At 37.9% G+C, this 27,453-nt stretch overlaps 4 protein-coding genes, 1 non-coding gene and 5 pseudogenes across 10 annotated transcripts; 1 reads left to right on the forward strand and 9 right to left on the reverse strand.

Annotated features, from left to right (window-relative positions):
* The first annotated feature begins 976 nt into the window (after window positions 1–976).
* On the forward strand, window positions 977–3,756 carry LOC104754016 (ubiquitin carboxyl-terminal hydrolase 21-like). Its single transcript, XM_087489813.1, has 8 exons — window positions 977–1,221; window positions 1,322–1,442; window positions 1,547–1,657; window positions 1,753–1,925; window positions 2,024–2,353; window positions 2,448–2,570; window positions 2,674–3,268; window positions 3,391–3,756. Exons 1-8 carry the CDS (start codon window positions 1,093–1,095, stop codon window positions 3,660–3,662), a joined length of 1,854 nt encoding a protein of 617 aa, XP_087345939.1. The 5' UTR covers window positions 977–1,092; the 3' UTR covers window positions 3,663–3,756.
* LOC104752302 (protein MHF2 homolog) lies at window positions 3,675–5,170 on the reverse strand. Its single transcript, XM_010474406.3, has 7 exons — window positions 4,926–5,170; window positions 4,738–4,801; window positions 4,600–4,648; window positions 4,476–4,516; window positions 4,284–4,323; window positions 4,147–4,200; window positions 3,675–4,059 (listed from the first exon to the last, which is right to left on the reverse strand). The coding sequence occupies exons 1-7, from the start codon at window positions 5,138–5,140 to the stop codon at window positions 3,956–3,958; spliced, it is 567 nt and encodes a 188-aa protein (XP_010472708.3). The 5' UTR covers window positions 5,141–5,170; the 3' UTR covers window positions 3,675–3,955.
* Window positions 5,171–5,472: 302 nt separating this feature from the next.
* On the reverse strand, window positions 5,473–7,849 carry LOC104752305 (uncharacterized). 3 transcript variants are annotated; one of them, XR_015583436.1, is made up of 8 exons: window positions 7,728–7,849; window positions 7,360–7,476; window positions 6,921–7,114; window positions 6,733–6,838; window positions 6,499–6,651; window positions 6,275–6,396; window positions 6,033–6,199; window positions 5,473–5,954 (listed from the first exon to the last, which is right to left on the reverse strand). XR_015583436.1 is itself a non-coding variant. In XM_087489817.1 (8 exons), the coding sequence occupies exons 4-8, from the start codon at window positions 6,773–6,775 to the stop codon at window positions 5,658–5,660; spliced, it is 777 nt and encodes a 258-aa protein (XP_087345943.1). In that variant the 5' UTR covers window positions 6,776–6,838; window positions 6,931–7,114; window positions 7,360–7,476; window positions 7,728–7,849; the 3' UTR covers window positions 5,473–5,657. The 3 variants fall into 3 exon arrangements, 2 of the variants coding, with proteins under 2 accessions (XP_087345943.1, XP_010472715.2); XM_087489817.1 differs by having other exon boundaries at window positions 6,504–6,651; window positions 6,931–7,114; XM_010474413.3 differs by having other exon boundaries at window positions 6,504–6,651.
* Window positions 7,850–9,849: 2,000 nt separating this feature from the next.
* LOC104752303 (uncharacterized) lies at window positions 9,850–11,672 on the reverse strand. Its single transcript, XR_015583435.1, has 3 exons — window positions 10,832–11,672; window positions 9,998–10,546; window positions 9,850–9,919 (listed from the first exon to the last, which is right to left on the reverse strand). It is a non-coding gene; the product is annotated as an uncharacterized LOC104752303 (transcript).
* A 243-nt stretch (window positions 11,673–11,915) lies between these two features.
* LOC104754017 (putative wall-associated receptor kinase-like 16 pseudogene) lies at window positions 11,916–12,969 on the reverse strand (annotated as a pseudogene). Its single transcript, XR_015583437.1, has one exon. The product of XR_015583437.1 is annotated as a putative wall-associated receptor kinase-like 16 pseudogene (transcript).
* A 2,012-nt stretch (window positions 12,970–14,981) lies between these two features.
* On the reverse strand, window positions 14,982–16,031 carry LOC147926019 (protein LIGHT-DEPENDENT SHORT HYPOCOTYLS 7-like). The gene has a single exon (XM_087491675.1). The coding sequence runs from the start codon at window positions 15,713–15,715 to the stop codon at window positions 15,143–15,145; it is 573 nt and encodes a 190-aa protein (XP_087347801.1). The 5' UTR covers window positions 15,716–16,031; the 3' UTR covers window positions 14,982–15,142.
* A 1,546-nt stretch (window positions 16,032–17,577) lies between these two features.
* Window positions 17,578–19,712, reverse strand: LOC147926020 (EP1-like glycoprotein 1 pseudogene; annotated as a pseudogene).
* Window positions 19,565–21,212, reverse strand: LOC104752306 (EP1-like glycoprotein 1 pseudogene; annotated as a pseudogene). Its single transcript, XR_015584613.1, has one exon. The product of XR_015584613.1 is annotated as an EP1-like glycoprotein 1 pseudogene (transcript).
* Window positions 21,213–22,004: 792 nt separating this feature from the next.
* Window positions 22,005–23,760, reverse strand: LOC104752307 (EP1-like glycoprotein 2 pseudogene; annotated as a pseudogene). The gene has a single exon (XR_015584612.1). The product of XR_015584612.1 is annotated as an EP1-like glycoprotein 2 pseudogene (transcript).
* A 1,027-nt stretch (window positions 23,761–24,787) lies between these two features.
* On the reverse strand, window positions 24,788–26,325 carry LOC104754018 (putative F-box/FBD/LRR-repeat protein At1g78840; annotated as a pseudogene).
* Window positions 26,326–27,453: the final 1,128 nt, after the last annotated feature.

Genomic DNA, 27,453 nt, shown 5'->3' on the forward strand with positions numbered 1-27,453 from the left:
TATTCTTCAATTTCACATAACCGACCTTTTTCTCCTAAGGAGAACCAACAAAACCCTCTGTTTGATCTAAGTACTCGATAGTTTCTCTTCCCGACGAAGAACCAGAACGTGATGCAAATCAAATCACCGTCTTCAATTCAGCTTCTTGTACTACTTCCTGTATTAACGTCGGACTAGTACAAGAACTGCTTCAGACGTTTGATACATCGAACTGCTCCTCTGATATATCTAACGGCAAAGTTCTTGATTCAACACCTTATCTTCTTCTCTGCTTTGTGTCAATCACTGTGTCAGCACGATCACCAAACGCTATTTAAGCTTTGCTATACCAACATATGTATCAAGTAATACTTCATCCTTCGTATCAGCTCTGTCCACTATCTTTGTCTAAACTATTGCACCATAACTGTGACATCTATGATGTATCTCTCTATCCATGTTTCATCCATTACAGCCACTTAATAGAAATTTCACCACATGTTCTAAACCTTATAAAACTTCATTCAACACAACATCTTCAACGGTGTCAAAAATCGGAGGACCACCATATCTCCACCGTATGTTTCCCGTTTTTTCATCGTTCAAGATCGATCGGTACTTGTCCGCGGCCAACTTCAGAGACGAACGACCACCCTCTAGAGCATCCGCAGAAGAAGACATTTTCGTGAGTTTGCATAGAGTAGAGATTATAAAGATAAAAGAAAGACTCTCTACTAATTTATATAGCACCTCGCAAAGTAACCTTTTTTGCATACGACGATGATGTTAGCATAAAAGACAGATGTCACGATTTAGTCGGAAAGATCAGAGGAGTCATCATTGCTTACGGTCGGTTTGGATAAGATTTTACTGGTAGGATCGACTTCATAACTCTAAACTCCGTTTTGACACCGTGAAAAAGAAAAAAAAAAAAAAAAAATTTAAAAACAATAGGAAAACTAGAATAATGTTAACTTTCCTTTTTCTATTCTATCTGTTAATTTAAGATATGGATACCCTAATGTATATATATAATACTTATATAACTCTCCTTCTCCGTTTACACTTTGATAATAACAGAAAACGATTACAGGGTTTTTCAATTCTCAAACCATGCCACCGTCTGCAAACAAGAACGAATTTCTCCGAAGCGATGATAGTTTGTCATTCTATCGAGACGTCACGAGAGACTCGTATTCAACCAAACCCGTCGCATTCCCATGCACTGAACCAACCGGTGTTGTATGTTCCCTTCCCTGTCAACCTAAATCTTTTTGTTTGTTTTTATCTTTTTTATTTTCATCCAATGTTTGATTATATTGATGTTTGAAACGTTCTTTAGGGTGCTGGGCTTTATAATTCAGGCAACAGTTGTTTCATAGCTTCAGTGTTGCAATGCTTAACTCACACCGTGCCTCTTCTTGAGAGCCTTCGCTCATACAAAAGTCAAAACCCTTGCAACTGTAAGACTCCAGAGTACTTTTCAATATTCCTATTTTTCTCTTGTCTGCTCTGATTTTAGACCCCTGTTTCTTCATGGTCTTAATCTCTCCTTTTGGGTTTTCAGGTGGCAGCGAGACATTCTGTGTTATGCAGGCTCTCCAAGATCATATTAAGCTTGCTCTCAAGTCTTCAGGATCTTATATAACGACGAATCAGTTTCGTGATAATCTAAATCGTATGTTAACTTCTTCTTTATTTTTCTCCCTCCTCATACTTTGTTTTTTGGTGAGATTTCTTCATATGGATGGTTTAACCTTTAAGCCACCACAGATTTTTCACCTGACTTTCAGATAAACAACCAAGAAGATGCCTATGAGTTTCTACAGTCGTTTTTGGATAAGTTAGAGAGATGTTTGATTCCGAGAAATAATAGCCCTGGCTCTGTCTCTTCTCAAGATGTCAACATTGTTGATCACGTCTTCGGTGGCCGTCTCATGAGTAGGGTATGACAAGTTAATAATTTATTACCGTACGGTATATTAATCTTACTGTTGAAGCAATTAATTTTCATATTGATTATGTTTCATCTCTTCCTTTTCAGCTTCATTGCCGCAATTGCAATTCCTTTTCTGAAACATTAGAAACCTCTCTCGGATGGAGTCTGGAAATTGAAGATGTTGATAACCTTTTGAACGCGCTAGAGTCTTTTACCCGTGTTGAACAACTCGAGGATCAGTTAACCTGTGATAACTGTAAGGAGAAAGTTTCAAAGGAGAAGCAATTTCAGCTCGATAAATTGCCATTGGTCGCAGCATTCCACCTGAAGAGATTCAAGAATGATGGACTAATGATGAAGAAGATATCCAAACATGTCGAGTTCCCTTTGGAGTTGGACTTGCTTCCTTACATGAGCGGTAACCAAGATTCCCAAGTAAGTGAACTTTTGGTTCTATAAAATCAATCTTGAGATTTCCATGTCTTAAGTCTTAACATCCTAACAGGTTTTATACTTTTGCTTCTTTCAGGTTTCTACTAAATACCATCTCTATGCCATTGTGGAGCATCTTGGATATAGAGCATCTTTTGGTCATTACTCCTCTTATGTGAGATCAGCTCCTGAGACATGGCATAAGTTTGATAACGCCAAGGTAGTGTGATATAACATTTTTATTTGATTTGTGGTTTAATCAGTTAGTTATATAAACAGACCTCTCTGAATGGTGTTAAATAAATGCAAGTTTTTCTTGGCAGGTCACAAGAATCAGCGAAGATGATGCTCTATCAACAAATGCGTATATATTATTTTTTGTAAGAGAAGGAACTCCTACGTTTTCTAGTGCTTTCGAAGTGTCGAAACCTTGGTATGAAGCTAGTCCATTATATTCTTCACCAAAGTCAGTGCTTGAGAGTAGCTGGAGAGAAGAGTATGCATTTGATCACGATAATGAGAATGGCCATAATTTAAAGTTGTCAACAATGCCAGTGCTTGGGACTAGCTGGACAGAGAAGTCTGCATTTGGTCACGATTATGAGAATAGCGATAATTTCACGTTTTCAACAAAGCCAGTGCTTGAGACTAGCTGGAGAGACAAGTGTGTATCTGATCACAGTTATGAGAATGTCAGTACTTCCAACAAAGCATGTAACTACCCGGTGGGAGTATCGATCCTGGATATAAATAATTTAGATCTACGTTGTTATGAGTCTCAGGAACAAGTGTTTCATTCAGCAGACAGTGATAGTAATTCTTACATGAGTGATAATTTCGAGTCACCTAAGGCTGATAAAACATTTGCTGAGACCTCTTCAGAACAAGAAGAGCCTAATTTGTCTCCAGAACGCAAAGGTACTATCACTTTACCATTGATAGCTTTAGTCTTAATTACCGTAAACCTGTGGAGGATACTAAGAAAGATAATGTATCCTCAGTTAAGACTAGCTCTAATATAGTGCTTGCTGTTTCTGCAGATCCTAAGGCTAAAGAAATTGCTCTTTCATACCGTAAGAAGATTCCTACATCTCGCTCTTCCGCATTAGGTCAACCTTATACGATCAAGAAAAGGAAAATCTCTAACAGCAGAAGATCGACGAAGGGCAAGATTTCGTCTTACATTTCAAAGTATCTTGGTGTGTTATGGGTGGTAGCATTGGAATCAGCTCTGAAGCGCATAGTGAATATATCCAGAATCAAGTCAAATGCATATATCTCGTTCTTCATGGATCATGTAATACCACATTAGCCTAGCCTATAAACAAACTAGTAGTACTAGTATGATCTTTAGAATAACTTGTGTGGAATAATCCCTGTTAATATCTTCACATATTTCTAACAAAGGAAAATATCAATGAACGAACATATACACTACAAGAACACATGACATGATCTAAGCGTTGTGTACTTATAGACGAAAGAGCAAAAGAAACTAGACTTCACTTTCATTAGTTCATCAACATCAACATAAACAGAAGCAAAAAAAAAAAAAAAAAAAACGAAAAGATGCAGGGACAAGCATGTGCTGTTAGCAATCATACCTTAAAAGTCCAAAAGAAGCTGGGGAAGAATCCTCTCTAAATGAGTAGCTTCAATCTTGTCCATTCCCTCAGCTTCAGCGATTATAGCAGCGCGCTGCACAGCCTCTGCCAATGCCCATTAAAATCACGACATGAGTTAAGGAGAAAATTGAGTAGTTTCTTAAAAAATGAAAACATGGATGGATACTTGACCTGAGACAAAACTCTTGAGAAGTTCACAGCTGAGCTTTAAAGCATTTGCGTTGGCTACGAGAGAACCAATAACCATAAGTATTAACTATTAACCATGTCTCATTTCACAGTTTACATGAGAAAGTAAACAAGGGTACCAGAAGCAAGCCTGTTCTTCTTGGTTGTTCCCAAAGCAACCTGAAGTAAATGTAATGCATAATTTAGCATCAACAAATGATATCTTCACCACTTGATGAACGTATCAAAGGTCATAGCTGTTACAGAATCAACCTCATACAGCAGTATCTAGTGATAATAATTCTAATCTTGTGACGTGAAATAGAGAATACCTCAGCTTCAGTAGCATCAATGGCATCGCTCCTCTCCCTTTCTGTATAATCGAGCAGAGAAATCAAACAGAGAAGATCAACATAAGACGAATTAAAGCTACTCTGAGAGAACATGGAGGTGTACCGCGAAACCTTCGAGCCCAAATGTGCTTGAAAATGGCGTGAATCAGATCCTAATTCCACGAAAACACAAGGAGGTAAAGATGGAGACGATAATAAAAAAAACGGAGGATGAGAAAGGGAAGACGCGAGCAAAGATTACAGAATCGAAGGTACTGTTGGCGTCCATGACGTTTTTGCGCATGTATTTAAAAGGAAGCTTCCTCCTGGGGCACAAACACCAAAACGTCGACCGGAGAGGGGCATTAATTTGAAAAAAAAGGAGAATTAGAATCATGGGATACAAAATCATAAAAACTACTTTTTCATGCGCAAAAACGATATTGATACCTTGAGATGTTGATACAACTGAAGGCAGCGATTAACAGTGAGGCGGCGGCGACGACGAGCTCAGATGGAGGAGGATCAAGGAGGGAAGAAAACTGGAATTTGGAAGACGAAAAAGAAAGAAAGCACGAAATATATTCAAAAACGACAGTGTTTAGTAAAATCGCAATGTGGTGGAGTAATGAGCCCCGCCCGGCCCAGCCCATATATTGCAGCATTGTCTGTGTTTGGTTAAATTTGTCATACTCAATCCTTTGATTTTTGTAGTCTATATAACCTGGCCGAATTGGTGAAGTGAAACGCGCGTTACGCGCTCTATATGCCCCTGGGCGTTGACTTCGATTATTTGCCTGTTGTGTGACACGCGCGATAAGTTAGCCAGACCCTTGTAAACCAAACGACACCGTTTAGGAAATTGTAATCTATTCTGTAGAATAATCAGGCCTGGCCCATATAGTACCACATCATGTAATAAATATACAAGACCGATAAAGCACAAATTTTATAGACCGAGACTCAATTGACTTGGCGCCTATATGAAACAGAGTACTGTTTCGAATTTCGATTTTATTCCGTCAAATTTATATCCACAAACCAAAATCGAAAACAAAACAAAACTGTCAACAACCAATCTTCAAGTTAAAGATGATTGAACTGACAATAAAGCTCCAGTATTTCTAACTTTAACTTGAAGATGATTTAACGAACAATCTATGATCACTAAAAAAAGGAATCTCAATCTTCTTTAGGACTTAATACGACATCAACGAGATACTGATTCAACTTCTGTCCAAACGTCTTCACAGAGAATGATTCGACGACATGATTCCTGGCCTCACCTCCCATTCTCTTCGCCAATTCAGGATCTTCGATGAATCTAGCCATTGCCGAACTGAAATCTTCTGGAGTCGGTTCACAAAGATAGCCTGTTACTCCATTCTTTACTGTCTCCACAGGGCCACCGCTGTTGCAGGCAATCACGGGTTTGTATGCAGCCATTGCTTCTAATGGAACAATACCAAAATGCTCATCCTAACATTTGAAATGGACCATGAGAATCAGATGATATTGAAACTTGGAGGATGAAACAAAAATGATGGTGACTTTTACCGTGGGCGTGTAGAGAGCGCACAAGCAACCAGAGAGAAGTTCATTTCTTTCAGCGGTTGAACAAGATGTAATGAAGTTAACTCGATCAGAAACTCCTTCTTTCTCGGCTAAACTTCTGAGCTCCTCTAAGTACTCAACATTCTCCTTCAATCGCTCGTCATATCCACCTGAATAACAGAGCTTTGTTAGAATACAAACAGCACATATGATAATGATAAGGAGGTCAAGTATAATACACTTGCCTGCAACGGTAAGGGTAACATCAGCCAGATTTTGCTTATGTTTGCATAGCATAGCAAAAGCTGAAACGGCTAGATCGATGTTCTTTTTCCTCTCAAAGCGGTTTATGGAGAGGAAATTCAACCTGCTCGAGATAAAGAAGAACTTATAGAAATCGGCAGAGAAGTAATTTTTCCATATGGAAGCTTGCTTTAGTATCCTGTAAATTTGGAGTTCAGGGATATACAATACTTATAAGTATGGGGTTCATTGAACTGATCAATATTGACTGCTGGGTAAAGTACAGCTGGGCGACTTCCTTGTGCATTTAGCCTTTTAAATGTATTGGCAAATGTTGATGCCGTGAAGTTACTGTTAACAAGGATCATATCAGCCATCCCTACAATCCCACAAGGGATAATATAAGAACAATTGCTGTCAGATGGATGCAAGTAAAGAGGAAAGGAATGGAAAACCAAACCTGTGGTTTGTTCTTCGATGAAATCAATGGGTTTCCGATACATCCGCCTAAGTGCTGTTGTATGCTTAGCTAGCAAGAGATCCGGGAAATGGCAGTAGAAAACAACCTATATCCACATAAGTTCAAGATAAAGCTATTGTAAAAAGTGAGCACAAGATATAATGAGTAAAGCAGCAAAATTGGAATACCTTTGATGACCTTTTAAGTTTGAGCAATGGGACTACGACTGAAACCTGGTCTACAAGTATAACATCGAACGAAGACCAACACAAAAGAACACAGAGAGCAACAAACAAGCACCGCAAATATGCACACACTGCGTGTAGTCGGTAGAAAATATGCCGTGGCAGGAAAGATCCATACACCGTAACTTGAAAGATACCTGGATAGTTGTTTAAGGACATTGAATCATAATAAAAATCTCAAACTGTGATATACATTGCTTACAAATTTGAATAATATCCTAAAAGCTATATAGAAACCCAGATGACAAATGGAGAGTTAAACTCTATGTAGCTATTCAGAGCAAACATCTTTTATTCAAAACATGAAATTTTGTATAGACTAGGACTAGCTTCGGCTGTCATGTGCATCTGTTATCGGAAAACCAAGCAAAAAGAGACTCACCGGAGAGAGTTTCCTCGAAGCATCTGGATTTGTCGTGGTGAGAGGTAAAGACATGAACTTTATGACCGTGGGACGCAAGCTCAACCGCCGCATCGACGATCAATCTCTCTGCTCCACCTGCAGCATATACCAGAAAGAAACAACGCACTTAGTGTAAATTTTGTGAGACCCGAACAAATCTAATAAGTCTGATAAAATCGTTCGTGATCTCTCAATTACGTTATTTTGAATCTTAGAATTTGGTGGTAATAATAACTCCCTCGGAAGCGGAAGCAAGATAGATCCCAGAAGAAGGACCAAATTATACGAGAGGAAGAAGATTAATCAGGGGAAACTAAAATCGAACACTGGATGAAGATCGTGAATACCTATCCCAAGATCTGGATGTATGATGGCGATGTTCATCTTTGAAGCTTCTTTTTCCCCCATTTTGATCTGACTTTCCCAGACTCCACTGGTTTCGTTTTCTCTTATTCTGTTTGCGGGTTTCCTGAGAAGTTTGTCAAGAAATATTTGACCCGCCCGTCTTGGATCGATTGGATTAAAAAGTGAAAAACAAAATTTAATAATTTTGGGTAAGATGAGGGATGCTTAAGGCCCACATCTGCTCGGCCCAGATAGCCCAACACATAATTAAATTATTTAATTATCACGAAATTGATTACTATTTTTTTTTTAATTTATGCTGTACTTATACAGTAACAACAGTTTTTGATGCAAAAAAAGAATGGTTGAATATTTTATTACGACATTAACTAGTCTCTTCTCTGAAAAGAAATGTTGAAATTATTATGAGGTTATTATGTAGATAAATGAATTAGTTATCCTAAATTTTAGTTAGAGTACTCCAAAATTCTCAGTGCGAAAATAAGAAGAGGGTATTGAACTTGGTATTTTAGTAGATTTTAGAGTATTCTTAAAATCATTTGTTATTCAATTGATGATTTTTAAAAATCCTATGTTATTCAACTTAGATTTATGTAAAATCATTTAAAATAATTTACAATCTCTTGTTATTCAATCAATGATTTATAAAACTTACTTAAAATCTACTGTTTTTCAAAATATCACAACTTTTTAAAAAACCACTACTTTGAATGATTTTAGGAGATTTTGATTTGTTTTTTTAGTTAAAAATACTCTCACTCAAAATCATACCCTTTGAAATAGTATTTTACAGGATTTCATAAAAAGAAAAAACAGTTTTTCGTGGAAAATCAAAATTAAAGTCTCACCTCGTCACATCTTCTAGCTCTTGGCAGAGTCATATATAAACATTTCCTTTGCTCAGTTGACTAGTTAAACACATAAACGTTTTGCTCAATTTGTTTATAAGCGTATTTGCTCATGCCTAATGTTTAAGCGTATTTAGCGTGGGTTTAACATTAATAAGTGTTCATGCCTAACTAACAAGAGCATAATAAAGTTCATATAAACAAAAGTGCAGGTGAAGAACAGAACAAGAGACTCGACAAATGAGCAACTTCAGCGTCACAAATAGTTAAGGCTCGCTCAAGCATAGGAAATGTACATAGAGTCATAACATACCTCTTTTTGAAGTCTCAAGCGAAGAAAGCTGCGCAGCTTGTACTTCAGGTAAACAATTTTTTTTTAATCATCAATACATTTGTTAGTAGTATTTCTTAGAACCTAGATCTAATGTAGTGTCTATGTATAAAACAAATGAAACAGATGAAAGAGAAAGAGGGACAAAGAATGTTGCAGAGAAGATAGCAAACGGTCTGTTGAATGAAGTTAGAGCAATGCGTACAAAGGACAACACCTCCATCATTTACTTATGTTTCGATACTTCACCTTGGTTTTTCTCTAACATTTGCTTCTTAGGCTCTTACAAACTTCATCTTCTTCCAAACGACGGTCAGTCTCATGAAAAATTGATGAGAAGTCGAGAGCATCTATCATCGTCATCTGAGTTGCAATTTTTTTTTGTTATAAAATATCCTAAAATCTCCGAAAATCTGAAACGAGAATCTATCCAAATCACAAAGTATTTTAAAAAAAAATATAAAAACTCTAACAAATAACAAAACATCTTCAAAAAGATCAATAGAATCTTGCAAAATCCTAAAATATTAAAATCCCACCAAATACCTTAAAATACAAGTTCAAAACCCCCCTCTAAGAGAATGTTTTTTCATTAATCAAAATTTCGTATCAAAAGTTGAGTAACGCATACACACTGTCTTTGATGACTCCATCATACCAAGTCATAAAAAGTTTGATAAGATGCCGGAAACTAAATAATCGTACCTGAAAGAAGATTAAGTGCCTTCCATATAACATAACTTGTTGCATCTTGACTCTTAAATTGATTTCCCCAGAGGAGAAACCATATGATTAAGCCTCTGCGTAACCAAAACATAAAAGACTGGTTCATTGCATCATCAAACATAAATAAAAATGTATGAAAGCAATAACTAAGGTTCTGTATTAACAACTGTGATTAGAAGTGATCAGGTACTGTCTATACTAACCAACGCATGCCTCAGCCTCATTGTTGGCCTGTGGTTTTATCAGCTTTATCTTCGCACATATGTTCCTGAAATGATTCACAATTCAATTAAAGAAACAAAAGGATAAGAGAGAGTGCTTGTTCTCTTTGTATATGGTGTCTTACCTCGATCACAGATGACGGGTTCTCATTGTTCTGGTTAGCATTAGAAATAGCAAGAGGGGTAACGCCTTTCATTACTCTACGTGGTAGAAGCTCAAAATCCCAGCCAAGTAGTTCACAGACAAACCGAGCAAAAGCCTTGTGAGCTCGTATCTTCATTTTCGGTACTTTAGTACAATGGTGAACAACTCCATAACAGTGTTTGAATCTTTTGATCAATTTCTTATCAGTCGCAGCACAACACACCAGACAGATAAATACTCCACCTTCATAGTTTTTCTCATAGTGACTCTTGAGCTCAACATTCTCTGAGAAAACTCTAGATATTAACTCCAACTCCTCAGAAAAATTTTCATCACCATTCTCCTCAACTGAACCAGTACCATCCTTGGCAAAAATGTCTTTGAAAGCTTCGGATGCATTCTGTTGCATTAGTAACAAGGCAGCCTTTGCGTGTTCTTCAACAGACATGACCCGTTGTTTCTCCTGAGGAATCTTCAAGTCTGAACGCAGCTCAGATGCACCTTCCACAACCACCTCTACGCCCACAGTCTGTCAAAAAAAAAAAAAAAATAACCAAAAAAATGTTTTAAGTATCTCTGAATCACCAGAAGAACTATTCAAGAAACCTACAAGGACCATAATGAACTGATAAGATCAAAACCTTTCCTCATAACAATATTAATAAACTGATAAGCTTGTCTTTGATCATAAAAACCAAATAGTAACCTGAACTATCAAGCTATAATTCACACAAGTAAATTAGTCATCTTTTTTGAAGCCACAGACTACATTAGTTGCAAACTAAACTTCTTCCAAGGCATAGAAGAATCTAACCTGATGAGCGTCCTTCTGGCTCGAAACAACAGGGTTGTTAACGTCCCAACCAAGAACATTGCAAACAACTTGCGCAAGAGCTCTATGCTGAGTTTTCAAATCCGTCTTGTTAATGGAAAGCGAATGCTGAATTAAAGCCAAACAGCTCTTGAACTTCCTACAGCTCTTCTCTCCAGTGCCACCACAAACCAAACACCAGAATTCTCCATTCCCAGTGTTCTTCTCATAGTATTCCTTAAGCTTCCCATTATTCTCTTCAAACACTCTCGTCAAAAACTCAAACGACTGATCCTCATCTCCTTCATCACTATCATCTTCCCCTGATTTGTTACCGAAGAACTCGCGACAGGTTCGATGGATATCTCTCTGAAGCAAATTCGCAGCCAAACTCGCTTTCTCCTCCTCCGTAATAGGTCGCGCCTTCTTACACGGCCTTTGTTCAGGCCATCCAGATCCCGTAGAAGGAGACTGAAGCAGTTCCTTCACAGGCCATTCTGGGCCCGAATCAGGCCTCGGACGCTTGTTATTGTAGAGAATTGGAGGATTGTTAGGGTTTCTGGATATGATCTTCTGTGGAGTAACAGCTCCATATCGAGAGAGAAGTTGCAAATCCGCCGGCGGGATGTAATTGGGCCTGCTGGGTCGTTGAACCGGGTTGAAATTAGGGCTAGGGATTGGGTTTCGGGTCGGAGGACCTTGGTGCCAGAGCGAGTGAAGGTAGATTACTTCTTGCTTCAGAGATTCATCGTCGTACAGATTCATATTTCCCGGCGATGAACAACTTCAGGCTCCGTTTTGTGTCATTAGTTCGCTTTTTTTTTTTTTTAAATTCATTATATAACTATTTATCATTTACTGCAACTTAACGCCTGAACTTTTTAACTTTATTATATTTTCCACCTAATTTCTCTATATTTTACAAGTAAAACCCTATACTTTTGACGTTTCATATTTTTCCACCACAAGTCTCTTGTTTTGAACAAGCTAAACCTTGAACTTTCACTTTGTAATATTTTCGCCCTAGTTCTCTGCTTTTGAGAAGTTAAAACTCTGTAGTCTCTGGACTTTGGGTTCGTCATAATAAACTCTGAACATAACGAACATTTTAGATAACGAATTGAGATGGAGATCAATCCAAACTTTCCTGGAAAAAAAATAGGTCAAAGATAAGTCATTACATGTTTTAAATATGCCTTAACTCCTTAGCCACTTCTTCAATCGTTGGCCTCTTCTCTGGCGATACGTCAACACATCTTGCAGCGAGCTCTGCGCTAGCCTCTAACGCGTTTTTCTTAGCGTCTTTTATCAGATTTTATTTCAAGAACACCAAAAGATCTCTTCTTGTGGGTAAAGGAACAGGCCTTAGAGAAGACTCTGCAGCTGGAGTGAGGCTTGGAAACAGATCACGAGAGGCTTCATTGAACACATCATGAGGCTCTCTTCCAGTCAGGAGCTCAATAAACGTAGCACCAAATGCGAAAACATCAGTCTTCTCGTTAAATTTTCCGGTATCTACTGACTCTGGAGCTATAAACCCTATTGTTCCTTCAACCAATGCTTGTACATAGGTCTCACCTAAAGGAATTTCTAGGGAAAGTCCGAAATCAAATAGCTTGGCGTTTAAGTTATCGTCCAGTAAAACGTTACCTGTCTTCACATGTCTATGGATCAGAGGTCTTGATTTGCCAACATGGAGATAAACAATCGCAGCTGCGACCTGAGCAGCGATACGAATCCTGCATCTGCATGGTAGAATCATTTTCTCTCCTTGCAAGTAAGCTGATAGATTCCCGTTTGGTACATATTCAAAGACAATAATCGGTACCTTGCTCTCCAAACAAAAACCAAGAAGCTTCACCAGATTCCTGTTCGTACTAACGTATGCAGCTATAGCGATTTCCCTTGCGCAATATTCCACGAGCTCATCATGATCGTTCGTTTTCTTGATTAGAACAATTCCTCTGTTCTCAAGAAATCCCTGAAACAATCTATAGTTGTCGTCAAGAAGTAAGACATGATCTTGGTCGTAGTCTTTGGTTGCTTGCTTCAGATCGTGTTCAGAGAATACACGGAAAGGATTGTAGTCACCATTCGAAAGGCGGATTAGTTCTTCAACCAGTTTCGATTTGAAGGAGCACACAGACGAGATCGGGATATTTTAGCAGGACTGTTAGAGTTGACCCAAAGGAAAGAGAAGCGTCGCGGACATTTCATTATCTATTGACTTTTCTCTCACATACTCCAAAAAGTTGACAATTTTCCCCAGTCTATATTTGACTTTTTTTAGCCGAGATCAGTGACTTTAAAACCAGGTCTAATATGGGTTTCCAATAGAAAACTAACATTCATTTTTTCTCTCTTTTTACCCTCGCTGATGCAAAATTCAGAGACTTGGTTTTAAGTTTGTACACACGACTTGTTTACCATTATTATTTAACAACTTCCTTAACTTAGATTGAATGAATAGCGTTTTGCTTGAAAGTACGTATAGTTGTGTTTCAAAATTTTGTCACTAAATACAAAAAATCCCGTTATTGTACACTATTGTCATGGCAGGCCCGGCCCAAAGGGAAAGTCACTGAAACCAAGGATTCGGGCCTCTAATTTTGAAAGCTTTTTTATATATAAATCTTTTAAACAATAAGGCCTTTTTTGTGGATGAGATATGTATAAGAGCTAAATACTTATATGTAAAAGACCTTTTGTTTTTGTTAGATATGTGAAAAGCCTTTAAAATTGTGGCCTTGTATAGAAAATTTAAAATTTTAAAGCAACTAAAGCACAAAAAATGGCATTTTTTAATTTTTTTGCGTAAGGCACTTGTTAATGTCGGGCCGGCACTGTGTCATGGACAATACAAACGTTCAGTCGTTAATAATTCTCAACCGTTGAGGTTTTTCTTTTTAGTAGAAAGTAGCCATATTTCGATCGAATAACCTCTATAATAACATCTTCGTTTCCAGCTTCAAAACTTAGCTTTACTCTCAGTGGGATTAAATATACATAACTTAGCAACGCTTCCATTATTGGCTTTATACACAGACTGGCTCCGCAAACCAATATTACCGTCAAGTCCATTTTAACCACAATTGATTAAACAAATTATCGGGAACTTGTACTTAGTTTTGAAATTTACACCTTCTAACTCAAGAAAAACAATATCTGCCCAAGAAGGTGAAATATTTTTGGATATAGTTTAGTACTTGCATCTAATTACTCTAGAAAATTTTAAACAACGCATATGTCATATGAGTGAGAGTGATAATAACATTATATTAATGTAATATGAATCAAATTCAGTATTATTTTAATTTCCCAAATCTGGCAAACTGAGAACTTGTATGTAAATAAAACCGTGATACTTAGCTAGACCACGTTTGTTTCAAACGTAAAAACTAACTTCGCATTAGTGTTTACATTAATTATATGTTATAATCTAAGAATTCTTTGCAGATTTCAAACGCAAACGTAAATGTATAATATAATGTATCCGGATTAATCAAGGAGAAACTGAATGCCATCACAGTGGGCGTAATACACATCTGACTAGCTTTTTCCTTTGTCAGTACTAGCTACAACATAAAATTAGCGTTCAAACAAGTTTTAGGATAGCCTAAGACTCCCGTCTAAATTCAATACACGATTAAGTAATATAACTGAAACCAAGGTCTGCAAATCCGAACAATATTATAATCATTTAAGAATTTAAGAAAATGTTATATATATTTTACTGTCATACGGTATATAAGAGAAAACAAAAGCAGTTTCAACATTTTTAGCATCTACAAATCCTCGAGGAGAAAACTCAAAACATTTTAAGATCCAACAAGACAAGAAACTACTTTACAAAGAGCAAACAATAACCAGCTAATTGCAAGAACGGTTGTACATACATTCATATATGCACTAATAACACTTAGATAAGCCGAAACTAGGGTTTTCTCGTGTGTGTGTGTGCGTATTAGTATGTATATATGCTCTCTAGGGTTTACAGTGTCGTAAAATGAAAAGAATATACGTCATTCTAAGCCCACATACATAGAGTCACGCAAGTGATTATGAATCTCATGATTCACATGCTATATATATAATATATATGAAAAGATCATAGTTTAGGATGTCTTATGGTTTCGTATGTAAAAAACTCAAGTGTGCGATAAAAGCTTTATCAAGATCGATTTAATACATGTGTGGAATTGCTGCAGATCAGTACGTGGTAATTAAATAGAGAATGATTATATAAATAAATTGCTTACCATTAACTAATCCCACTTTTGTTTTATTATAGTAGATTTTTTTTTTGTTTGCTTGCTAAGAAGGCAAGTTGGAGCTACTACTAGTTCCCGTAGTACCATCTTCACCATCATGACTCTTCATAGGATTCCTCTTCTTCCTTTTCTTGTACGGAACTCCTCTTGCCTTTGCCTGCGAATCTCTCACTTCCCTCAGAAAAACCCTAATCCCGCCGCCGGCAAAAGGGTTTCTCTCCGGCAACCCTCCGTTTTCCTCGAAAGCCGCTCTTAGCCGTCCGATCAATGCATCTAAACTCCCCCACGCCTGTTTTAAAGGACAGTTACACTGTCCCGCCGGCTCAACCTGTCCGAAGAAAACGCATCCATGGACATGAACCTTCGTCTTCCCGAATTGGTCGAGGTATTGGAGGAAATCGAGGATGTGGTTTGAGCCACACTGCGAGATGTGAACTGGTGGCTGCTGGTTACGCAGGTACTGACAAAACGTGTTCCAGTCTCGTCGTTTCTGTGACTCGTACCTGCTTAACGCTGGTGGGTTAGGAGGTGACTGCGGTTGGTGCGGTTGTGGTTGGGATTGAGATTGCGACAATCCATCTGCTATGCCTTTGCTTTTGTTGCTACTACTAGCCATGGTAGATCGATCGATGATGGTTATCTTGATATAATCACCTCATAGCTACTAGGAGATTATTCATAAAAAAAAATTGATTTATTTTTTTATGGGTCTTGGAAGGAGAAGAAGAGGGGGAATATAGAGAAACTATGTCAATGATGGTGGGGGAAAACTTTAGAAAAATTTCTACACTAATTGGAAATAATCTTATTATATTCTCGCGTAAATTATTTGATGGGAATATACATATTTAGACACACACGGAGCATCAAATCAAGCGGTAAAAAAGAAAAAAAAAAAACTAAAAGCTATTGTTCTATTATTGTTTTATTTTTTTCTTGTCAGCAAAATCTAGTGTTCTATAATTTAATAACCTCGAATAAATGATTTTTTATAACTAAGTTCGTTTTTAGTCGAAAGTAAAGTGACTAGTTTTGAGAGTTATTTCAAACCAAACAAACTTAAAACGTAGATATATTACAAATTTAACAAATTAAGTAAAATGCAAATTGATTAGATGATTAGTTTTGGTATTATCAAGTTAAGTGATAGATGAGGGAGACAGGAGATGGGACCCGTAAGAGTGCTTTAGTTCTTTCTTTTTCCATCGGTAGACCTATCAAATTATTTTCTCTTCCTTTAATCTTGTACGATTAGCATTTAAGAATGGTTTACTATTTACTTTATTTAAATATTTGTTGCCATTAAACATTAAAATCATGTTTCCATTCAGCTTAGCAATCATTGTCAATCGAATATTGCCACCCTAATATTATGTGTAGCAAAAGAAAAAAACAATAGTTAAATAAATGCTAATTCGTGTAGAAATATAGCTCAACACTGTTTTTTTTCTTTGTTAGGCATAAAGTTTGTCTTAAAGTATTAAGTATGATCCATTAGAAATATCAAACAGTATTTTATATTTACGTATGCAAGCGTTTTCTCTGTGCATGTAAAAAAAAAAAAAACAGAAATCGATTGATCTAAAAATAAATAGGCCCATAAATAAAGCCCAATGGACCTCGTCTGATTATAAAATTTTATTAAAACAAATGTGATTCTATCACCTAACAGAAAATCTATGGAGATCCCAATCGGAAAGATCTGCGATGGACGCTTGCATATGCTTAATTAAAGATTTGTCATCTGCAGAATTGTTATGCTAATACCCCTTAGTATTTCTCTATTAGTAAATTGTTGTCTACTTAATTAAGATTAAGGATAGTCCTTTTTTTGGCTGCCACTGAGGCACTGACCAATCGTTATAAACTATAAGGAGATGATAACCCATCTAATAAACTAAGGTGAATATCCATTATTCAAGGGTTGTTTGAATAGTTTTTATTTTTCAAATGATAGCATAACTTTTGTGGTTAAAGGAAGGATTCCTTATTTTACTATAGAAATCCCATTACCACCTACTCTCCTAGGTTTTGATTCTTCATAATTTAATTTTCATTATGTTTTCACTTTCTTATAGAGTTATAGATTACTCATTCGACCAAGAAAATGAAATCTGAGTAAGCCGATCCAGTCGTATGTAGAGAAAATGGTCCCACGCCATTCAATTCAAATCATTGACTAACAGAAAAATTATGAAATGTACAACAATATCGATCGAGTTGTCTCGATATTACTTTCCCCCAGTTGTCTCTCAATGCTATTTATACAAAACAAAGGCATTAATTGCATATTTATTATTTATAATCCACTTCAAAATGGCGTAACTTAGGCCTATTACAGTATTTGGTCGTAATACAAACACGGCACATAAATCAAAATACCAAAGAGACGTTTAACTTTTTTATAGTAAGAAAGTAAGATTATATATACAGTGTAAAATAACATAATAAATCACGTGAAAAGTCTAATATTTGATATTAACCAATTGAAGTGTTGACTTCTTTGATGAGTGTGCCGAGAAGAGGAGCAAGCAGTCATGTCAAACATTTCTTCTCTGTCTCTTCGTAGAAAAAGCCCAAAACCTTGCCAATCACAATCTCATTTCGCCCCTTGGAAGCGCTTACCGTTATTGGGCCTTTACCACTATTATATAAGGCCCAGTAAAATGCTCCACGCCCACAATCTCAATAGTAAATTATAGTTTTACCCTTACGTCCACCAAACACCGTCGTGCTATGCGGCGAGCAAACCTTTCGGATTTGGGACACGTGGTGCACATCCCCTCGTTGCAGTAACCGAAATCTCGGCAAACCCGCACTGACGAACGAAGTATCGCGAGAAGAACGAGAAAGACTCTTCCCATATTTGATACGTCATACGTGGCGGGATCGTAGTACGAGATCCAAGTCTTAAGTACGTCACCATTGCGTTGTAAGCCACTGATACAGTGATACTGCGCCTGGACTGGTACCAAACGGAGCTCATGAGATGACGGCTCTGTCAGATTTTCGAACTCACTTCTAACGGTAACGGTAAACGCAACGGAGCCACGAAAGTCGCTGTGTTCTCCATCAACCGTATGGTAACGGCTGACCAGTTTTGTTAACGTACTACATGAGCATGACCAAACCTTTGTTGTCAAGAACCATAAGGTCCATACTGTACGGTACGGACCGTCAGATCCACTGAGTGCTAGATGCTGGCCTATGAGGAGTGTGTTGGTGGGATGGTCAAAGTTCTGCCAAACGAGCTGGCCGTTTTCAGTCGTGGACCACAATGTTTCCAGATAGTTTTATATTGCTAATTAAACGTTTGGCTGTCTTCGTTTGAAAAGTCAAAAAGTTTAAATTTGCAACATGGCTTCTGTTCAAAGAAATTGGCGCTTGATCTAGAGAGGGAGGGAGTGATGGTGACTTGCGTTTAGATAAGAAACATTTGGATTTTTCGGATATTTTTCTTTAGTTTTAGTTTTGCTATTAAGTGAATTACATTATTTACATGCAAAAATCTATACAAAAAAAAAATTCAGGAAATCTGTGGTCTTTTAGTAATAGCTAAAATTTGAATAAGATATATTTCAGGGCTTCAGGCATGAGGCAACATATTAAAAAAAAAAAGAATTTGGGTATACAAATTATAATTATAGGTTCGTTATGCATAGATGTTGGGACAACCGGATAAGACAACGTTCTTGGGTCCTAGGTAGGGGATCAAGTTTTCACTGAAAACTTTTCAATTTACGTACACGAGTTTGTATACTATTCATGTGGCCTCTCTGGGTGTGTATGATTGATACATGTGCTTTCATATATAAATGCTGAAAAAATATCAACATTACCAAAAATATTCAATGGGTTACCACCATTAAATATCATCGATTTGAAAGGTATGATCTATAATGGGAACGAGTATCTAACATCAGTGTAGAAAACGAATATGCTATGATTCTCTTTTATCCTGCACTAATATATATACACTTTTAGAAATTGTTGAAGAAAACAAAAAAAAATAAATCCTATATTCAAAAGTTTTCTAAAGTGTACTAATCCATAAATACACGTGGTTAGAGACTAAATATAGGACTATAGATTGAAGTAGTGGTTCCAGTTTCGAGTAAGATGGAATATCACAAGTGAAAAAAAATCATGGATAACAAGATCTCGATGAGTCATGAGACGTACAAATCATTTATTGGCCTACATATGCATTGCATTCATGTAGAACATATATACTGTAGATAGAATAGATCGATGTAGAGATTGTAAGATTTGCAACCTTGTAATCAATTACCACGACAACATTAACAAAAGTTTGCGTCGTTCCGAAGTTATTTAAATAAAAATTACTTTCGTTACCTATGTCAAAGAAAAGATATTTTGATCAAAGTTCAAAAGTATATAAGCACAAATAAGGGATTTTGATTTTTGACGTTGGCTTTAACAAAAGCATAAAAAGGCTCACGAATTTGACGAACATCAAACTTTTATATCTAAATGAGAGCTTCACGTAGTATATTTACTATATCATACTTGATAAGGACCGGGCATATCACGCTTGTGTACGTATACAAAAGCAAAAACGGTGAATTATTACAAACACACCGATTACTCATTACTCATTACTAATATTTGATGTAAGCAACAGAAGAAATGTTGGCATCTTTGATAAGTGTACCAAGAAGAGGAGCGATCAAACATTTCTTGTCCTTCTCTTTGTAGAAGTAACCCAAACACTTGCAATCACGATCGCACTTGACCTTGCAGTCGCCTACAGAAATCGGGCCTTGTCCACCATTAACATACGGCCCAGTAAAATGTTCAACGCCAACGATCTTGTAATAGTTTACAGTTTTACCCTTGCCACCGCTGCAAAACTGCGTCGTTTTGGGTGCGGCGCATTTATCACTCCAAGCTAACAGACCTTTCGGTGTGGGGCATCCGACGCACATTCCACGATTGCAATATCCGAAATCGCCACAAAACGTCGGCAAGCCACATTGACGGACGAAGTAGGTGGAGAAGAAAGCAAATGACTCTTCCCATTCAAGATACGTCGCGGCTGGGAAATACGAGAAGGCCTTGAGGCTACCGTCGTATCCAAGTCTTAGATACGAAATCGTTCCGTTGTAGTTGATTTTGTTTAGGTTTAAAGTTCCTCCGCCGCTTCCGATTGGTCTGACTTGGAGTAACCGGCGGTTATTACCCGGGTTTGTAGCAGGCTGTGGTGCGGGTTCGAGGAGAAGCTCGTAAGCTGACGGCTCCGTTAAGTTATCGAACTCTCGTGTAACGGCGAAGGTGACGGTGCCGCGGAAATCGTGATCCGGCCATCCGCCGTAAACTAACGGCGTACCGGTTTTGTTAACGTACATGGTTAAACCTTTGGTATCAAGCACCATGCTGTACGGACCATCTGAGCCGTCCACGTCAGATGTTCGGCTGACGAGTTTGTTGACTCCGTTGACTTTGAGAGATTGGCCGACGAGGAGGGTGTCGGTTGGGTGATCGAAGCTCTGCCAAACGAATTTGCCGTTTTTGTCGTGTAGCACCATGTTTCCGCTGGGCAAGATTTGGAACCCGGTGACGCCTTTGTTAGCTGTGTTTGTGTGCCACTTGACTTGGCCGTTTAACTCAGCGAGTACGAGGTTGCCGTCGCGGCCGAGTGAGAGCGTGGAGTTGTCTCCGACGGGGTTGTTGCGATTGGCGTCCCAGATCCAACGAGTGAAACTCATGTCACGCCTGGTGCCGACTCGGAGAGCTAACACGTAGGCGCTAGGAGTAGTATTGTAGAACATGAGCTGGAAAGGAAATGTGAAGAAGCTCTGATTCGGTGAGTCGAGGAATCGGTAGCTCGCGTCGTATTCGGTTATATATGGAGCGTAGGCTGGTTCGTTGAGGACTCTGAATTGTTTCTCGGGAGGGACTTGGGCCATGACCACCAAAACAGAGGATATGGCAAGTGCCGTGATTAGTAAGATATTAAACCGAAGCATGATTGTGTTTTTTTTTTTCTTTCTCCGGGATTGAGTAATGGAGGGAGATGATTGTCTAAAAATTGTATATTATGGTTGTATATATAAACATCTTGGGCTGTACTCGTTTGAAAAGTCCCAAGCTGCAAACTGTGATTTGTCAACCAAATCGGTGCTATGCAAGAGGACCAATTGCTCATTTATGATTTATTGATTTGGATAAAATTACTCTACTGAGATTATTCGAATACTCTCGTTAATACAATAAAGTTTTAAGCAAATCATTGATTTTTGTTCTTTTTAAAAACAAATCACTGATTATATGTTGTTAAATTGTGTTTGTCTCATATGCATATAAAAAATCAATAGGTTGACAAAAAAAATAAAAAATAAAAAATATTAATAGAATAATCCAAATTTGAATACTATTAACTTTACATGCAAAACTTCTCGAATCCGTTTCTCAAATTTTCCGTCCTGTATTTGATTGAATATAGTCAATATACGTCATGTAGTAATTTTATGTATCGTTCTAAACTACACATTCCCAACCTTTATTCGATACCCTCAATGCATTGTAGTGCTGTATGATACAAAATCCTTTTTCATCCGAGATAATAATGCTAGCAGATATATAAGAACACAAATTTCCCCAGCTCTTAGCAATTAGAAAAATCTAAAAGGTTTTTTTTTTATGCAAAAAAAAATATATATATAAAAAAACTAGTGTTGATCGTGATGAATGTATTGCAGTAGGGTAAGCTTTGTTTTCTTCTAATGTAATAATGCTAATGAATAGTGTAATTTCGATTAGAAAAAAAGACCACAAAACTTGTCAAAAATTACTACCAATGGATGGACGTTTCGCAGATGAGTAGGAGAAGAAATGTGATACATCTAGCTATCCAAGAGGACCACTAGACTACAAAACTCTCGTTTTTAAAGCTTCAGATAGTATTTTGATTATCAAAGGTATTATACAGATGGTATATAAAGCCAGTGGCTTTCAGTATATATATATATATGAAAAGGTGATACAATTATTAAACGGTGAATCATTACAAGCTCACCCATTATTCTTTAAATCTCTAAGATTTCACACTGAATTCAGTAAATAAATATAGCGGTAAAACACTAGTATTTGATGTAAGCAACAGAAGAAGCGTTGGTGTCTTTGATGAGTGTACCAAGAAGAGGAGCAAGCAAACACTTCTTGTCTTTCTCCTTGTAGAAGTAACCCAAACACTTGCAATCACCATCGCACTTTGCCTTGCAATCATTTACCGAAGTTGGGCCTTGTCCGTCATTTACATACGGCCCAGTAAAATGCTCAACACCAACAATCTTGTAGTAATTGACGGTTTTACCCTTACCTCCGCTGCAAAACTGCGTCGTTTTAGGTGGTGCGCACTCATCACTCCATCCGAGTAAGCCTTTGGGTGTAGGGCACGCGATGCACATCCCACGATCGCAGTAACCGTAATCGCCGCAAAACGACGGTAAGCCACATTGACGGACGAAGTAAGTGGAGAAGAACGAGAAACTCTCTTCCCATTTGAGATACGTAGCGGCTGGGAAATACGAGTAAGCCTTGAGACTCCCGTCAGATCCGAGTCTTAGATACGAGATCGTTCCGTTGTAATTGATTTTGTTTAGGTTTAAAGTTCCTCCGCCGCTTCCGATTGGTCTGACTTGGAGTAACCGGCGGTTATTACCCGGGTTCGTAGCGGGTTGCGGTGCGGGTTCGAGGAGAAGCTCGTAAGCTGACGGCTCCGTTAAGTTATCGAACTCTCGCGTAACGGCGAAAGTGACGGTGCCGCGGAAATCGTGATCCGGCCATCCGCCGTAAACTAACGGCGTACCGGTTTTGTTAACGTACATGGTTAAACCTTTGGTATCAAGCACCATGCTGTACGGACCATCTGAGCCGTCCACGTCAGATGTTCGGCTGACGAGTTTGTTGACTCCGTTGACTTTTAGGGACTGGCCGTTGAGGAGTGTGTCGGTTGGGTGATCGAAGCTCTGCCAGACGAATTTGCCGTTTTTGTCGTGTAGCACCATGTTTCCGTTGGGCAGGATTCGGAACCCTGTGACGCCTTTGTTAGCTGTGTTAGTCTGCCACTTGACTCGTCCGTCTGCTTCAGCGAGGACGAGGTTTCCGTTGCGACCGAGCGAGAGCGTTGCGTTTTCTCCGACAGGACTGTTCCGGTTGGCGTCCCAGATCCAGCGCATGAGAGACTCGTCGCGCCTGAGTCCGACTCGGAGAGCTAAGACATAGGCGCTAGGGGTAGTATTGTAAAACAAGAGTTGGAACGGTGATGTGAAGAAGCTCTGGTTTGATGATTCGATGAAGCGGTAACTGGCGTCGTACTCGGTGATGTATTCGCCGAACTCGCCATCGTTGACAACTCTGAATTGTTTCTCCGGAGGGACATGAGCTATAACCACTGAAACAGTGGCAATGGCAAGTGCTAAAGTTACTAATAAGATATGAAATCGTGACATGGTTTTGTTTCGAGTATGAGATCAGATGATATTGTTAGAAGATGCATATCTTGTGGGTGGTATTTATAAGTTTTTGATTGGCTGTATTTGTTTGAAAAGTCAAAGTTGTTAATTGCGACTTGACTAGAGACAGATGAAGCAAAAATTGGTGCTGTACAATGGGGCTGATTGCGATATATTATTATTTGGATAAGCTTTGTCTAGTGCAGATTTTCGCATATTCGTTCGTCATATACAGTACTATATAGTATATAAATTTTGAATATTATTATATGTTGTTTTACGTACAAATGAATGGTTAACTTATTTCTTCTTTTACCTTAAGAAATTTTCTTTGTACTATCGTTTTCTAGAAAGACTTGAAGAATCCGGATTTCCTGTCTAAAACTTGATAGATACTAAACTGTACTATCAAGGTACTGGTTAGTTTTTAGTAAACATCACGGCATCATCGTAGTATATAACCTCGATCTATGGTTATGCTATCAAAAACTGTGGGTTTAGTTTTTGAAGAAAACATCAAAGTTGTGATTTTTCTTTGATGCCATTGCGATATTACTTGGGGGGTTTAGTTTTCTTGGATGCGGGGCCAAGATTTGGCGTTTCATTTTAAAATTTATGTAAACGTATACTGTATTGTATTCTTACGTGTGCACCAAATGAAAAACCAAACAATAATTTTAGCAAAGAAAAAAAGAAAAACCAAACAATCCTGTAGAGAAAGTCAAATATTGGAGAGAACACTACAAAAATCTTATACTTTGAATACTTATATTAAATACCTGTAAAATTTTATATTTTTAAAATTAATAAAACAATAATAAAATAACAAATAAATATAATATAACTTTAAAATTTTTAAAATTAAAAATATTTTTCCGCGTTGTACCGCGGGTAATTTGAGAACCAATCACATATTTATGTATCGTTTTCTACGTTATCAATAATATCACGGCATCTTGCATTTACCAATCACATAACAAAGTAATATAATTTTAAATGCTACAAAGTCTAATCGAAACAAGTATGGAACCTCGAAACATCTAATACGAAGCATAATTAGGTTTACACTTGGGTTTGCTCAAGAAAACAGCTTCAATACTAATGAAGGAAAACTCAACAAGCCCGGAGATCGTCTTGGAAACGTATTAATTTGCTTGACAACTTGGTATATGTCTTCAGATGACCGACAATGGGAACAAAAACCAAGCTTTTCATGGGAACACTTGGTGAGCGGTGTAGGCAGTCACTTGGCAAACCGAAGAACGCTTTGGAAGCGCAAGGATTTTCTCGACAAATTGCAACCTGTATTTGGCTTGTCCCCAAAAAGGGAATTTAAGATTAAGCTCCTTGAGAACTGCTGCATTCCCCAATATGTATTTGACAAGCTCAGTACCCCCAGCCTTGGTGTATATCTCAACAATCTCGAGCGATGTTAGCAGACACTTAGGTACATCATATGATCTTGAGGTGTCCACTTTATATAGGTTAGCGCAAATCGACTACATATGATGAACGACAAGAAAGGAAAAATGTAATGAGAATGTATAGTTCTGTTAAGTAATTGGGCAAAAAGAACTCAAGAGTTTACTTGTAAAGATAAAATTACCAACTGTAAAGATTTTAGGTTTGGGCAACTTGCGAGAAACGTTGCTAACAACTCTATAACTGAAAAAGAGTAACAAATGTAACTTTCAAATGGGTCAAGTTAGAGAACTCAGGCAGCGGTTGGAGTCTCGAGTAATCACACATGGCCTAGCAAAAACCAAGAAAAACAAAAATAAAAAAACAGTAGTAATAAGTTCTCGAGTTGAAGATGAATATATATTTACAAAAATATACATACCTTTAGGGTAGAGAAAACGAGGTTAAGATTTTTGGCCTTAGATATCCAAGCTAGACAAAGACGTAATGTTTTCATCGTCGATGAGTTAATATCATAAAAATCGCTATCGTTGAAAGAAGAGATATGAAAACACACTCTGATCGGAGAACACAGACTATTCAGCACAAGGTCTATAAACTGGCCGTTTTCGAGACTCAGACGCTCAAGTCTGGGAGCATCAATTGCTACCCCCCGTACCTTCAAAATTGTGTCAAAAATGCATATACTCAAGCTATTTAGTGTCTGAGACCGCACTCGTAAAAATTTCACATTCAAAATTTCGTCAATGTACAAATCTTGAAGAAGTGGGGAGGATGAGATAAGCCTTTCTAGAGCCGCATCACTCGAAAACCAAACCGTTTTTAAATGCATTGTCTCGAGACGAGGTAGAGAAACAGAGTCAAAACTATGGATGCCTACAGCGACCAGCTTCAAGTGTACCAATGTCTCACACATAGAAATGCTTCCCGGAAGCTTTGTTATGAGACAATGATTTGTCCTCTTATAAGAAGCCATATAATGAGCAGTAAGCACAAAATGTTGAACTCCACGAGCAACCACTGAGTTGACCCACTTGTTGATGAAATTGGATCCTTCAAGCTCATACTGCGTGACGCCAAATACCAACTTGAATTGGTTTATGAGTGGTTTCTTCTTATCCAAATCTAGAAACCTGTCGACGAAACCCTTTAACCCATCGTCCATAAAGTCACTAAAGTCACCCAAGTAGATGTCCAATCCAGGAACAGTTTGCCAAAGATATCTCCATCTCGTCGACAAGACACTGGTTCTAACAGAATCCCTCGTAGCAAGTTTTAAGAGTATCTGATGCAGCAAATCCTCAGGCAATTGGCTAATCAAATCCATGTGATTTTCAGTCCTTTGTGATCGTGACGCTTTTGTTTAGAGATCTCAGCAATATTTTGACAGCACAATAGAATACGATATATTGAGACGAAAAACGATATGAACAGTACCAGCGGCGCGATACGATGACAGATAATGACGACTGACGAGGGAGACGCAACCGATCAGAGATCGTCGGGGGGTAAAGTAATGATGACCGTGGCGACGCTTCTAACTTAGGGTTTGTTTTCTACTGGTGGACTCCAGCTTAATGGCCTCAAACAAATATTGATTGGCTCCACCTTAATCAAAAGCTAATCAACTAAAAAGCGTTGAACCAAATAAAAAAACAACTAAGCAAGTGACGTGACAAACGCATCAAATTAGTAAGTAACAAACATAGAAGAGCCACCTCCTCACAAACTCAAGATGTACATATACAGGGGAGTGTAGGCAAGCAGGCCGAAGCAGAACTTTGCCTTTGCGATCCAAACTCCTATACACAAAGATAATGACTTCATCTCAAACATTTAAACCATAGAACAGATGCAGACTGTAAAATCAGAAAGGGAAAAACAGATAAGGAGAACCTGATCACATTTCCATAAAATATAGAGGTAACCAATACAGAAAAGGACAAACAAAAAAACACAAATCCATCCCAGGATGCCAATAATTTATTAAATGGAGCATATATGCCTCCTTTGCAGCGCCAACAGACCTACAAGGCTATAATGAAAGGAAGTAGTTTATATACAAAGAAGCTGTCATCACAAGCATATATAATTGGGATCAAACGCTAGGAATAGATGTAGCTTAAGAAATACACCTAGTAACCTGAAATATCTACGATAAAGACTTCGTATTAGACTATCAGGCTTAAGCAAAAAAAGCCAGAATCACTAGGACGATGTGGAACATTACCATTCCAATACCAGAAAAGCCAGGTTTTTGAACACTTCAGAGTGGCACAGTCCAAAACTCAGGAAGCAAAACTTCGAAATGCACGAAGTATGTAAAAAGCAAACAGATCGCTGACAAATCCTAAAGAGAAAGACGTACAAAAACCTGGATAAAGCACACGTCAAGCCTTCTACATCACCGAAGCTCAAAAGTGAAATCCTAAAATATTTGAAAATTATCAATAGA

Source organism: Camelina sativa, chromosome 16, assembly GCF_030686135.1.
Source record: "Camelina sativa cultivar CO46 ecotype springtype chromosome 16, ASM3068613v1".
Taxonomy (NCBI): Eukaryota; Viridiplantae; Streptophyta; class Magnoliopsida; order Brassicales; family Brassicaceae; genus Camelina; species Camelina sativa.